Raw genomic sequence first — 14,603 nt, forward strand, 5'->3', positions numbered from 1 at the left:
TTTCTATTCTTGAATTATTTACAAAACCCTGCATCCTTCTCCAACATTTGTAGGCCTTGTATAAGAAAAAAATTCCTGTCAAGTAACAGAAGAAAGATTGATAAGGAAGTTCTATGGAATTCCAGCTCTTCAATCTACAAAGACAAAGAAAGCTGCTTACCAGAAGAAAATAACAAGTTCATAGAGCACATACTTTTAGGTATATAGAGCAGAAAAAACTCATCAGTGGGCAGAGTAGGGCAGCTCTTTCGTTTACAGTCTCTGAGAAAAGCATATCATACTTGTAATCCCAAAAGGTAGTACTAGAAAAATCAGTATGTTACAACTGTGATGCTCTAGGTGCACATACACTTCAAACAGAATAAAAAAGTGAACAGAATTGCTCAAAAATGATAGCAATGTTAAACAACACATAAGAGCTGTACTGATGAATCACTCTTCCAAAAAGAGCAGCAGAATATATCATCCTAAATTTGGGGAAAAGAATAAACCAAATGTTTTTATAGTCTAAAATAGCATGATGTCCTAACATAAATTCTAATGAATGATTCTGATGTCAAACATATCCACTCGTGTTGCTGATGACAACAACTAAAGCATAAATGAGTAAGTAAATGAAGGATATTATTTCTCGCACTACAAGCAACCACCATTAATCTCTAACATGTACTAAAACAGCAATGTGTGAATGTGTTTAGGTTTGCTGAATTTTTGATCCACAAGTTGCAAAGGCAAGACATTCCTGGACAAAATATTGCAATATATCAAAAGAGAAAAGGTTTTTGGCTTTGAGTAAACAGTGTTTACACAGTAAAAAGTGTATTGTAAAACATCATATACATTAATATTACAGTAATCATCTATTGTTACGTAGTACAGCATATTACTATTAGATTGTAAGTGACTGTGACACAGCACTTCCTCCCCACAGCCTAAGAATACACTCTTATTATCAAGGTTCATGTAGAAGAGCAAGTCCTGCTTTTGATGTTTCAAATAAACAAAAAACAACAAAAAACCCCAAGCCCACCACACATGAAGAAAGCCCTCCTACTAACCTAAAACCATTGAAGCCTAAAAATATTTCTTCCCCAAACAATGAGAAGTATCACACATCTATAACAAGTATTTATGCCAAATTCTTTCAGTGTGTGAAGTATAATGTTCTTTTAGTCAACTGTAGTCTAGCGAAGCTGGGGAGAAACTTTCCTACTTTGAGAAGTTTTAATAATCTAGATGTCCAAAAGCTGGAAGAACGAAATCCTAACAGATTTTCCTGAATAGGTGTGCTGGTTTTGGCTGGGATAGAGTTAAATTTCTTCATAGCAGCCAGTATGGGGCTATGTTTTGGATTTGTGCAGGAAACAGCGTTGATAACACAGGGATGTTTTAGTTATTGCTGAGCAGTGCTTACACAGAGTCAAGGCCTTTTCTGCTTCTCACAGCGCCCTGCCAGGGAGTCAGCTGGGGGTGCACAAGAAATTGGGAGGAAACACAGCTGGGACAGGTGACCAACAGGATATTCCACACCATATGACATCATGCTCAGCAATAAAACTAGAGGCAAGGTTGGCAAGGGGGCTGCTACTTGGGGACTGGCCTGGCATCAGTTGGTGGTGAGCAACTGTTTTTATTTGCATCACTTGTCTTTCTTGGGTTTTATTTCTTTTTGTTATTTTCCTTTTCATTACAATTTATTATTATTTTATTTCAATTATTAAACTGCTCTTATCTCAACCCATGAGTTTTCTTACTTCTACCCTTCCAACTCTCCTCCCCCCATTCCGCTGCGGAGGGAGTGAGCAAGCGGCTGTGTAGTGCTCACTTGCCGGCTGGGGTTAAACCACGACAAAAAGTCAATTAGACTTTCTCCATGTTGAATCTGTATCTCTGTCTAGCTATATAAAAGGAAACTGCAACCCACACTTACAAAGATGAAAAAAAGTGAATCACCTCCCCTATAGATTTTCCAAATATTTTAACTATATTTTATCTCCTTTTCAAACACACTAATGAACAACTAGTAGATATGAAAATATCATTATATGTATTACAATTCAATCACTAAAAATATCTTATTCAAATCAGTATTATTTTTGTTATTTGACAACTCTGCCAATATCCTTATAAATGAGTCTGAATTTCTGTTTTCCACTAAAGTTATTGTGATTGCCATTACATTCAAATACTGACAAGCAGAGTGCTACAAATATTGAAAGAGGCAGATAGCTATAAAATGAGTCAAAAACCAAAATTTACATTCACATTGTATCCTCTGTATTTCAAATATAATCGGTTTGATGCTATCATATTGATTGCTTTATTTTTTGCAATCCTGTTCTTGAGACTAGCAATCATGATGCACGAAGCAGGATGAATAGAGTTAGACTGCTATCCAAAGTTATGAGCGTGTTAACAACAATGGTTGATCCTCTTAAATTGAACGATACTAAAGTAGAGCAAACTAATATAAAGTAAAGTCTATTTTCATCTGAAAAAAGCATCATTCCCCCCCTCAAAACACCATACGAACAATTATGCAAACAGCACAGTAAAGGAAATTCATTGCAGACTTACTGCAGTAAAGCTCCAAGTGCTGCCTTTTCAGTTTTCTAAGTATTTAGCAGTAGTTCATCTGACAACAAACAGTCCTTCCCAATTTACTGATCCAAATCAGTTCTCAAAACTTACCAGGTTTTCTCTTTCAATTCTTTGCTGCTCTTTTTGCCTGTTGAGGGCACTGTGGTACAATTTAGGAGGGGGTACAGCTGACTTCTTCAATGTGGTACTTCTTCTTGGCTTTGCAGACTGTCTGGACAGTTCTTTTAGCAACCTTTGGTTTTCCCGATCAATCTGTCTTACTTCTTCATTTGTGAAAGAATAATTTTTCCTTGTTCCTTTAGATGGCTGATCGATGGTTAGTTTTTGTTCTTTTTTCTCCAACTGTAGGAAAGCTTTAAAATGGCAAAAAGTAAATTTCTCTGATTAAAAAACCAAACCAAACACAAATCTTGCATTCTATTAGGATTTATTTACAGACCTGAAAAGCCAAGGTACATTTCACCTTCTCCATCTGAATTCCAGATTTATGCATTTCAGAATTTTTCAGGGATGCTCAGTTGCCCTCAGTACATTGATTTTACACAAGTTTCACCACAAAAATCAAGTCTAATTTTGGCCATAGTTATAACCCATCTGCTTCCTTCTCACTAGGAATCCCCCTCCTCCCCATTTATGATTAGTAATCCAGAGGAATTGAACAGATGCAGTGAACAACTGAGCAACACAAGAAAATCAGCAATATGCACACAGACACTCTGTAAGCATTTGTGTAGAATCTATCTGTTATTTAGAAATCAGAATATAAATCAGCCTTACATGCACAGTCATTTCTTCTGCATGGTCAGTATTGCTGATGCCTCCTTTGACTCTCATCACCCATGATCTCTACCTTTACCAGTATGCTTGCCCAACTTCTACATTGACATGATATGCTCAGACTTCCATCCTCAAATATTTTTACTGTAGTTACTATGGTACCAGCAATCAGCATAGGCAATTATATATATATGCTAAGGGGGCTACCATTATACAGCACTAAAGCAACACTGAACATCATCATCATCACAGTGGTATCATTTGTGGCACTGATACAAGCATCAGAGAAGTTTTCCAAGCAACAGAAAACACAGCTTCAGGAAGCCAGGACTAGAAATAACTTACAGAACCAAGAATTAAACCATAAGTTAGTATTTAGATGTTTGCACATGGAAAGAGATTTAAACTTCGCCCCAAAGATATCTACAATATCTGTCTCAGCTGAGAGGCAGAACAGAAATGATGTTTCAGACAGAAAACTGACACTGGGGAAGCATGACTCAGAGACACAAAGTGCATTTGCTGAAGTAATTTTGTTGATCCTTTGTTCCTGAATCGATCCTACATCATGTTGGTGCAGGAATTGCAAAGGGAAAGATGGAAAATTTTAATTAAATAGATGGAGAGAAATGAGTGAGCATATGTAACAGGAGAAAAATGACTGGGGCCTGGCAATTTAAAACAGTAAAAAAAAGACAAATTAAACCAGGATATGAGGTTTCAAGACAAAAGAACAAAGAATATACACTTAAAAATACACAGCAAGGCAGATTTGCACAACTGCAAGATAAGATAATGACTGGAAAACTTCACTCTCAGCCAGAGCCAGCTATGTTTATTACAGTTCCATTAGAGTTTTGCTATTGACCTATTTCTAAGCTTGTGATTCCTAAATCTCTGCAGTAGTTCTTCTGGCAACTGTTTTAAGAGATTTGCTGTCATGGTATTACCCCATCAAACCATTGCATTATCTATGGTACAGGAATGGCGGTACCAGGTTAGATCAAACAGATTTTTGGAGCTGAGACACAGATGAGGATGCCTTACTCAAGCCATTTCCCACATGCCTCCAATATCACAGTACCTCCAGAAGACACCCCTCACTCTTACCCCTAAAAGCCCCACACAAGCAAAACAAGCATCCAAAGCAGAAGCTTTGAGAAAAGCAAAAAGAAAAGAAAAAAAAAAAAAAGAACAGGCACACAATAGTATTTCCTCAGCAAACACTTCCACATCAGCAATTTTTTGGTGAGGGATGTCTGAGGCAGCCTTTAATAGCTTAAAAGCCTCAAAGAATGATGAACATGCCCTTACTTCAAAACAAAACGAAATGAAATCTTTCTTGCAGAATCTCAACCGAGTTTATTCCAGAACTCATGCAAGCAAATATTGCTACTGTCTTTGAGAAACTTAGAAACAGTATCCAGAACGCAAAATCCAAACAGTTCATGAATTTCAAAATCCCTCTGGAAATTAGTGAGCTTGCACCATCAGCATGCTAGCCAATATAAGCAAAAACTGCCCCTAGGTAGCTCTAATCGCGAGGTTGTCCACATTAGCAAATACTGGTTTAATTTGTCAAGAGAAGATGCAAATCACCTCAAACCCAAGACACAATGCAAACTAGTGCAGCTCAAGTGTGCCAACCAACAGGTTAATAAAGTATAAATGTCTTGAAAAGCATCTTTACAATTTAGTAAGTTATTCTCAAGGGAAAGCCAGTACAGCCATCAACACCATCTGAGGAGACAAACCTGGGATGAGACTCATCTGGATATACCTACAAGGGACAAAAAGAAATGCACAGAAAATAACTAGAGCCACACAATTCACATGAAACACCAAGCTGCAGTGTACTTCTCAGTAAAAAGTAATTAAATATGTCCTTATGGGAACATGCAAAGCCAGCACTGCAGAGCACAGCTGGAAGAAAGTAATTTGAGCAACCATCTGAAGATGATGTTTATTATATATCATGTTACATAATTAATAATTGTATTATTATAAAGCTATGAAAGATAATTTCATCCTTACATCCATAGCATCTCACAGGTTAAACAAGACTGCACATCATATGCAAGACTGGAAATCAGGTTGTGTCAAAGAACAGTTGTTCAACTGAAGTCTTGACCTAGCTTTGTGGCACCAATGCTACTGGTGATACAGTCTCTTACAAGAGACATTTAAGTTTCTGAGTAACTGTCACTGCAAATTCCGAACAGCTCTTTTCTTTCTGTGAAAGGTGTGAACTAGTCAAATTCCATTTAGAGCAACGGCATTCCGAATGAGGACATTTTTAATTAGAAACTCACGTTTCATGTCTTCACTGGTACATGATTGTTTTAATTCTGTATAAGGTAGCTGACTATACTTTGGTGGAGAGTGTATACTATGAACTGTAACCAGCAAACACAGATTAAAAATGGTTAGAGATAAATACGCAACAAGGGAATTACTTGTCTTTTGACTTGCTCATTGTTCTGGAAAACCCCTGTCAGCTGTGATAAAAAAAAAACCCAAAACAGAGCGGTGACATGGAACAAACACCTTTCCCTTTCGCCTCAATGCTGGTCAGTAAATGCTTTTAGAAATAACGATTCAAGGAGCCTTGCAGCAATTGCTCCACGTGGGGCTCAACAAGCACTGCGCTACTTGGTCACTCAGATCTCCTAGAGGGCAGTGGTATGCAACTCCTGTAGCATTAAATACCACCGGTATTTTACCCGAAGCTCTCAGGCAGTTGGTGTGAATACGTGTCTATGTGCATTTCCATGCATTGCTCTACTGGATACTACTTCTATGAGCAAAATGACAAAATTTTACTGACTACCTTTACTCTCGCCTTCAGCTTCTTCAGTCATATCCCCACACAGACCTTTTTTTTATTCGTCTCTTCTTTCTTCCTCCTTTCCTTAGCCTCTCGTAAGTCTTTTTCCTTTCAATATATTGTCCTCCTACAGTGCCTCATCCACACCTTTTATCACCTCACCACAAAGATAGCCTTTCCCACTTGCAGCAGGCAGAAAAGAGACTCCAGGCCACTTTCTGCAGTATGCTGTTCATTCTTAGCCTCATTATTATTTATTATTTAAACTTACTTAGTGTAGAAACTGACCATACTACTGCCAACAGCTTTCTGACAACTCTTGAGGTTAAGGGCTTGCTAACAGTGATAATATCAAATTTATCACAACTCAAAAGAAAACAATTCTTTCACTTTATTATGTAAGATCACCATGAAGGTTCTGCTGAGAAGTTATTCAATGAAGCCTGAGCAGAAGACTGCCAAAACACAGTAACTAATCTCTTGATATGTTGTTGAATTACAGAAGACTCATTAATTTTGCATTAAAAGTTCAGACCCAATACAACATGCACAGCAGCAAGTTTTCTTCAAGGGGATGGGGTGAAAAGATCAATCTAAAACTCTCAAGTTCCTCACTAGTTTCTCAGTTCCTCAACTGATCTTTTTATAGTTAGCCTTCTGTATGAACCACATTTGAAATTTCACAAGTACGTCTTTGCAGCAACAGTGCTACAATGCACCAAGGCACTGGATCAGATAACACATTAAAAGTAGCTGCTTTGTTGTTCTTCAAGCTGATAAATTAATAAATTTGAGTTGTGTTTTACTTAGGTAAGATCTATCTTAAGGAAGAATTTAAGCTGCAAACACCACTTTAAAGCAAACCGTAACTGACTGAAGCCTGTCCATAGATAACCTTTTCTAAATCACAACAAATGCAGCATTGATCTCCTTAGGAACTGTGCGACAGAAGCGTTTAAAGTTTAGTAGAAAAAAGACAAGCAACAGAACACACACTGTGTCAGTTACTGAAAGAGGATCACTAATACCACAGGGTAAGTGATGTTCCTAACAAAACAAGCAGAGGGCAGGGGACATCCATGAAGTCACGGCTCCTTAAACAATGCTCAAATCAACTGCAGTAGCAATCTAATGAAGTAGTGAGCACAAGGTTCTGCAGGTCCTCCTGAAGCAGGGGCGACAGATGGTCCAGAATGAGGCTTCTGACCCCAGAACTTCAAATCAGCAGTAATAGTTTCCACTACTTCCAAAGTTACCTGGCTTAAAATCTGTCTAGCCTGCACTCTGCAAAACACCACTTATACAGCATCATAGTCCTATTCTCTGCACACTTAGTATGATAGAAAATTATGTAATCCTCAGTAGGTATATACGTCCAATATGCATTGAATGCACTTCAACATTCACTGGCAACACCACTGCTTTTTCATGGCAAAGGCAGTAGGTGTCTAAGCAAGGTCAGCACAAGCCTACAAAACCAGGGACAATTCACCATCAATAAATGAGAATCAAGATCCCATGTAAGAAGTAAATGCATTTATTCTAAATGCTATTAAATATTTCAGGTACAGTTAGTGTTATATAACCCAAATACTGGAGTTTCAAAGTTATTTCAATTATTTATTCAACAATGCACCCACACTTTTTAATCACAATGCGTGTTTGAATGGTTTACCTGACTTTTTGCAGTGGCCAATGACAACACGAGGCAACGCTACAGTTTAAGATTATGATTTAAGGTTCTAAAGAGTTTGTAAGTCTTGGAACAATTAAATACGATTTACCTGTAGCTTCATACTCTATCAGTGAGTAATAAGTAATTTAACTAAATCCCTACTTACCACTTCCTTATCAGCCAGACCATAAATCAGTAATTGGGGGAGGGGCATACACAAGCAGCAGCATTTGCATAAAGACTTGCACAGTGTGCAGTTCTACTTCTCATTTACTGGTAAGCAGGAAAAGAAAATTCTCTGGTATTCACAGGATTTCTATGAAAGCTGGTTTCCATGGAGAGACACCTGACTTTCTTTTAAGCAATAAACAAGCTGTTTATTGCTTTCAATTTGTAAGCATTGAAATGACCTTGCAGAATGAGAAAGGCCAAACTTTATATAAAACACAAATGATAATTAGCAAGTCAAATACATTAGGACAGGATGATACAGCTGTCCCAATGGCATTAAGGCTAAAATTAAAATCATACATGTTTCAGTGTATCTGTTGCAATCCTGGTAAAGGAAAATGCATTAAATTGCCTCAGTGCTTACACTCTTGAGTTTGCCTGGTGTTTTGTTTTATACTGCTCCACTACAACATCTTTAACACATTTGAAAAATAGAAAAGGATTCAGTCACAGTCCTTCATCGATGTCTAACAGTTTCAATCTAAAACTATTTCCCTGTAGTATCTCCAAACAGATATTCCCTAGAATATCCATTATTTCATGTCACAGAACTCTCTAAAAAGGATTTTTGAGAATTTGTGATTTGATGGTTTTTTTTTTTAAGAAAAGGAGAATGTGCTTTTCAAGCATAAATTTTCCTCTTGAAAAATTTATGCTTAAATAGGGCTGCTAGTTATTTCTTGATGCCATGAGAAAGACAGATACCTTACAGGTGCAGAATTCCCCCCCCCCCCCCCCCCCCAAAATGACACACTTTCTTCTGGATGTTGGGAAAGTCTGGATCTCTTTACAATGTTAAAGATTTTCAATCTGTTTTCAAACTCTAAATATAAGAATAAGCTGATAATTGCTCTTCTACCTCAACATGAGTTACTAGACCTGCGAAAACGGTGCATATGTATACACATGCACACACAATTAGTTCAAACTATGAACATACAAGCTAAACAAAACTTGGTGAAAAAGCCATACATGTTTACTTCAACTGTACAGTTTAGGTGTCTATGTATATATTTAAGACTCTACTTTAAATTTATACATTGTTTAACAGTTATTCTACAAATACACAAGTTCAGCATGAATAAGCACACAGGTAACATAGCCCTAAGAAGAGAAATTTCAGTTATAAAAAAAAACTTACTCTATTTCCTGAGTGACAAATTATAGCAAAAATAAAGGTAAAGCAATTTCTACATGTTGAGTTGAAGCTGCTATTCAGTTTTCTACAATAGCCTTTATTCAGAAACACAAAGCTTTTACTTTCACAATAATTATATTTATATCACAGTGCTCTTCAAGTGAGCTCTATTTTACAATAGAAAATCTAACACACAGAAGAAGCAAAAAAGATCTATCAGAGAGCATACAGGTCAGTGGGAGCTTCAAGGATAGAATTCAGGTCTTCAGCCTGTGGCCCATTGTCCTACTTACCCCATCACACCGCCTCCTCAAGTTAATAATAGCTAATACCATGGATTTACAGACTAATTCTCACAGACACTTCTGTAAAATAAGCAGGTATCAACCCCATTGTACAGAGAAGAAAACACGAAGTGCTAAACTCTTAAGCACTCTATATACCTCATGCTCCCATTACTACTATATTGAAACCCAACATAAATTCAGATAAAGAGATACACAGCATTTTTAGCATACAGATCTATTCTGAACTACAGAAATCAAGAGACTTGTCTAAAGACAGAGCAAGTCTGTAGCATAATGGGATGGAAATGGATGAGTGCTTAATTCAACACATATGCTTAACCCATCTCTTTACCTGCATAACATCAATTCCTTAAAATTACATGGGACACTGGATCAAGACATAGGATCAAGCAAAACAGCATCAGAAAAATTTCCAATTTTTTATTCTCTGCTTTCTAACATGGAGCTTTATGAAAGCACTTCCAAAATAAATTTTTGGCAATCTCTTTCTTTGCATTGGCATATTTAATTACCTTTTTGTGTTCAGATTACTTGACAGAACAGCAGAGAAGGAGATAACGCTGACATTTACTATTACGGGTTTTGAATATTGCTCCAAGTTAGTTATTATTTTAATTTTCTGAAAGTTCTTTAAGGTTTATAGCAAAGTAGAAACAGCACTGACTCACAAAAGAATTACTATATAACATCTTGAAACAACTGAAGAACTGTATTTTGACCTGAAAAATTATAATCACGCCTGTATTTTTTTTCCATGCAGGTGGTGAAAAAAGGAGAGGTCTGTAAAATATAAACCTTACTAATCTTGAGTAACTGAAATTGTGAGTACCTATGTTCTTGGCCACACTGACAAGACATTTAAATTCCTAAGTAGTATGGCTGGCTGACTCCACAGTACTACAATAGTTCTTACAGTGATACACCATAATGACAACAGTTACATGACATGTCTTAGCATTGTAACAAGATGATGTAAGCCTCCTAAACATCGACTTCTGTGTCTGTAAAAACGAGAGGATTCAAGTGTCATATATTTAGCATTTATAAACATTTTAAATAAGCATGCCACCCAAACAGCAAGTGGTTTTCATGACCAGAAGTAAAAACCACTACCAAGAACAATTAAACAATTCAGCAGTTCACAGCCTCCAAAACAGATAAACCCAAGAATTTTTATGCATAGTTGTCGTGGTTTAGTCCCAGCCAGCAACTCAGTACCACGCAGCCGCTCGCTCACTCCTCCTACCCTGATGGGATGGGGGAGAGAATCGGAGGAGTAAGAGTGAGAAACACTCCTGGGTTGAGATAAGAACAGTTTAATAATTGAAATAAAGTAAAATAATAATAATAACAATATAATAATAATAGTAATAATAATATACAAAGCAAGTGATGCACAATGCAATTGCTCACCACCTGACGACCGATACCCAGACAGTTCCCGAGCAGCAATCGCTGCTCCCCGGCCAACCCCCCCAGTTTCTATACTGAGCATGATGTCATATGGTATGGAATAGCCCTTTGGTCAGTTTGGATCAACTATTCTGGCTGTGCCCCCTCCCAGTTTCTTGTGCGCCTGGCAGAGCATGGGAAGCTGAAAAAGTCCTTGACTAGCATAAGCAGTACTCAGCAACAACTAAAAACATCAGCATGTTATCAACATTCTTCTCCTACTAAATCCAAACCACAGCACTATGCCTGCTGCTAGGAAGAAAATTAACTCTATCCCAGCCGAAACCAGGACAATAGTGCAGGGATAATTAATAAGTGATCACTAAGTCCAGTAACTTGAACAACATGGTCCAGGTGGACCCAGACTGTAACATGACCCAGGCTGGTTTTAGTACTCCAGGCTCTGCAGCCACAGAGCTTCAGGACGGGTGAGTGGGGCAGGCTCTGCTCCCCAGGCAGGGTGCTGCAGAGAGGTGCTCCCTCCACATGAACTCCAAGCCACTCTGAACTGAGCATCAGACACTGCCACAGGACTGATGTGGAAACAAACAACAGAGATTGATCCAAAGTGTTCCAAGTTTATTCATCCTCCCTGCACCACCTCTGCTTTCACTACGGCCTGCAGTTTCTAGCGATGCTGTTCCCACTACAAACTGCAGGCTCCTTACAAGTGGAACAGTGTGAGTGTGCACCCCATATCTTAACATGGTAGCTTACAGATACCTGGGCTCCACAATTTCTTCGCTGCATATGTTTATCTGTCTTCCTTCATGCTGCATCTGCTCTCCAGTGTGCTCTACTGTTCACATGCCCCTCCTTCCTCAGCATGCATTCAGAGCAATGCCAATACAGCCATACAACCTGCAGGTTCTGAAAACTGCACATTTTATTGTACTTCTTCCTTCACTTTGAAACAGGGCTCGACTCCTGTCTAATAAATGCCAATGTAAGGACTACATTCCTATGCTTTATTTGACCTTGGCAACATGGAAAACCTGCTTCTCTCCAGTTTTCAAGCATAATCTTCACTGCTCCCAGCTACTGTTACCGAGTAGATTTCTGCCATTCTGACTAAAACTAGTTCAGTTATTTTCCATAGGGCAAATGGAGGCGGCACAGCAAGTTGCAGTACCGGGTAATGCTCGCTTCAGTAACAGCATACGTAAAATGACAACTTTCAGATGGAGTAACCAAGTGTTATCACATACCTTTATCGGTCTCCTGTTCAGAGTTCTGGTCACTAAAGAATATTTCTAAAATGAGTAATAAAGCTGCACAGCAATACCCACCTAAAAAGTATTCAAAGTGCAATATACAGCATGGAGACGACGAGATTTCCAACTAAAATTATGTTATTTGTGAGATTTTTAATTATTCAGAATAGCATAACTTAAAATTTGGCTTCTCTCAAGAACAAGCATAGCTTTAGGAGATGTAAGGGCATAAAAATTTTTTTTACTCTAAATATGATTTTTTTTTAAATGCTTATAAAAATGAATAGTTTGCAATACGAACACAAATATGTATCAATGGCATATAAAACAGAGGAAAAATTATTTCAGCTGCTTTTTAATTTAATTGCAACATTTTTTCTAAATGCTTCAAATTAATTCTAAGATACACAAACTACCTTGCTGCTTAATAACCAGACTCTTGTTCTAGCCCAAAACTCATTCTTTGAACACCATGTGCTTTTAACAGATTTCTTCCCTTTCTTTGTTCTTATGATTCTTTTTTAATACAAGAGATTCTAGTCTTCCCAAATGTTCACATTACCAATACGCAGAATTGTACAAAATTAAGTACTGCACACCCCCTAGGAACAACACAGTAACAGAGCACACTGAAATTCTCCAAGTTTCTGGGGACCTTGGGAAATTAAACTCACATAACTGGTGTAAATGCTTAGGCCCAGCTATATTACAAGCATATTTGACAAAAATTTTAAATTAAATGCTTCATCAGTATACATTACTGGAAGACTATTATACTTTAAAACCAAATCTGAGACATCCTGATGATCATTTAAATACTCTTTCATGCACCCAGGTTCTTATACTGTTCTCACTTGAAGCAATGTTCATGCCTATGCAGTTCTGATGAACATTTCATGCAGATGGGGAGGGGGGCAGGAAATGATTTGCACTTTTTTTTTTTTTCAACAAGTGCAGAAAAACCTGGAAGCAATAACTCAGAATAAGATTAGCTCCTATTTTCCCAGACTAGTTACTTTCCACCATTAATAATCCTGCCCCATTTAAACTTCAAAATACCCAAAGTAATTAAGCTACGCTGAGCTTGCCAATTTAGAGAGGCACTTGGGAGTAATATGCATGTTAATCAGGAACATTAGCTGCCAGACTATATGAATTCTACTTCTCATTAGTCAATCTTATATTACTGTTATTTAGAATTGTTTTTCAGTTTTCGGAAAAAACTCCCCCCCCCCCCCCTCCCCCCAAACATATTCATCTCTGAGAATACTTATTCTGAGCTGTAATACCCATTTGTTTTAGGGATGAGAGGAATCCTTCCATAATCACCAGTTATTAAATAGCTTCTTGCTATCAGGGAACAAATAAGATGTAGGACATCATAATTTCAATTGCCTAGCAACAACTCTTCTAACAACATGTTTTGACAAGTGGTTGGAGCCTTTTCTAGTACAAAAGAGTTGCTGGAGCACAAGGACTGTCAGAGATGAGAATCAGCTCTACCTTTCTTGATGGCTAGATCTGCTTTTCTCACCATCAGAAGAATTTCCATACAAGTAAAATCCTCATTTCTACTCATAGGGAAGTTAAATGATACATACAATATATTTTGAATACTTACTCACTATAGGCTCAGATTTATTAAATCTACTGGCAAGAAGCAACCACTCAAGTTTTAGTAAAGATTGTTATTTTTCTCTTTAAAATACCTTTACTCAACTTTATAGTATTTCAGAAGGAAAACACTTAGTTCAAAAGAAGAATTTCAAATAATTCCATTTCATTATCAAAAAGGTACCAGAAGTTTAAATATATGAATATGCAATGTAGCTTTGGACTGCCTTTCAGTTTTGAAGATCGACAGCCCAGCATTTTATCAGGAAGGTTGGTGCTTTAATTTAGGTAGTAAATTGTGGCATAGTCCAGTAAAGCTTGATTTCTCAAAATGCACGTGCAGTTCTATTATTGAATTTGTTAATATATCAAATCTTATTTAGAGATTCACCCCGTCTGTATATCCTACTTCTAGGTATATGCATACCAACACATGCTCATACGCATGCTTCTTCTTTCAGCTGTAGAATCAGTACTATTTACGTACATAAGAATTCAAACAATTAGATCAACACAGCTTAATCACAAACCAGTTTTAAAAATACATGTGGCACATTAAAACCTCATTCTCTTCTACTAGAGCTCAATTGTTCTCAACAATGTACAGATGTCATACTTTGTAAAAAGAAAATGTAAAAGTCACCTTTCAAAAGCTGATTCAGGTCCATAGCATCATGCAGGACTTTTCGACTATATCTGCGATCAAACTCGGAATCTAATGAAAAAAATACAGATATAAGATTGGATTTCCCAGTACTGCAGGTTT

General features: G+C 37.3%; 1 protein-coding gene across 1 annotated transcript in view; it reads right to left on the reverse strand.

The window, feature by feature from the left end:
- Positions 1 to 14,603, reverse strand: part of CFAP97 (cilia and flagella associated protein 97) — a 36,736-nt gene that overhangs the window by 7,091 nt on the left and 15,042 nt on the right. The window contains exons 3-4 of the mRNA XM_075709591.1: positions 14,481 to 14,552; positions 2,692 to 2,954 (exon numbers count right to left, since the gene is read on the reverse strand). Of these exons, the coding sequence (XP_075565706.1) occupies positions 2,692 to 2,954; positions 14,481 to 14,552 (335 nt within the window). The remainder of the gene's footprint in view (positions 1 to 2,691; positions 2,955 to 14,480; positions 14,553 to 14,603) is intronic.

Source organism: Pelecanus crispus, chromosome 4 (genome assembly GCF_030463565.1).
Source record: "Pelecanus crispus isolate bPelCri1 chromosome 4, bPelCri1.pri, whole genome shotgun sequence".
NCBI classification, from domain to species: domain Eukaryota; kingdom Metazoa; phylum Chordata; class Aves; order Pelecaniformes; family Pelecanidae; genus Pelecanus; species Pelecanus crispus.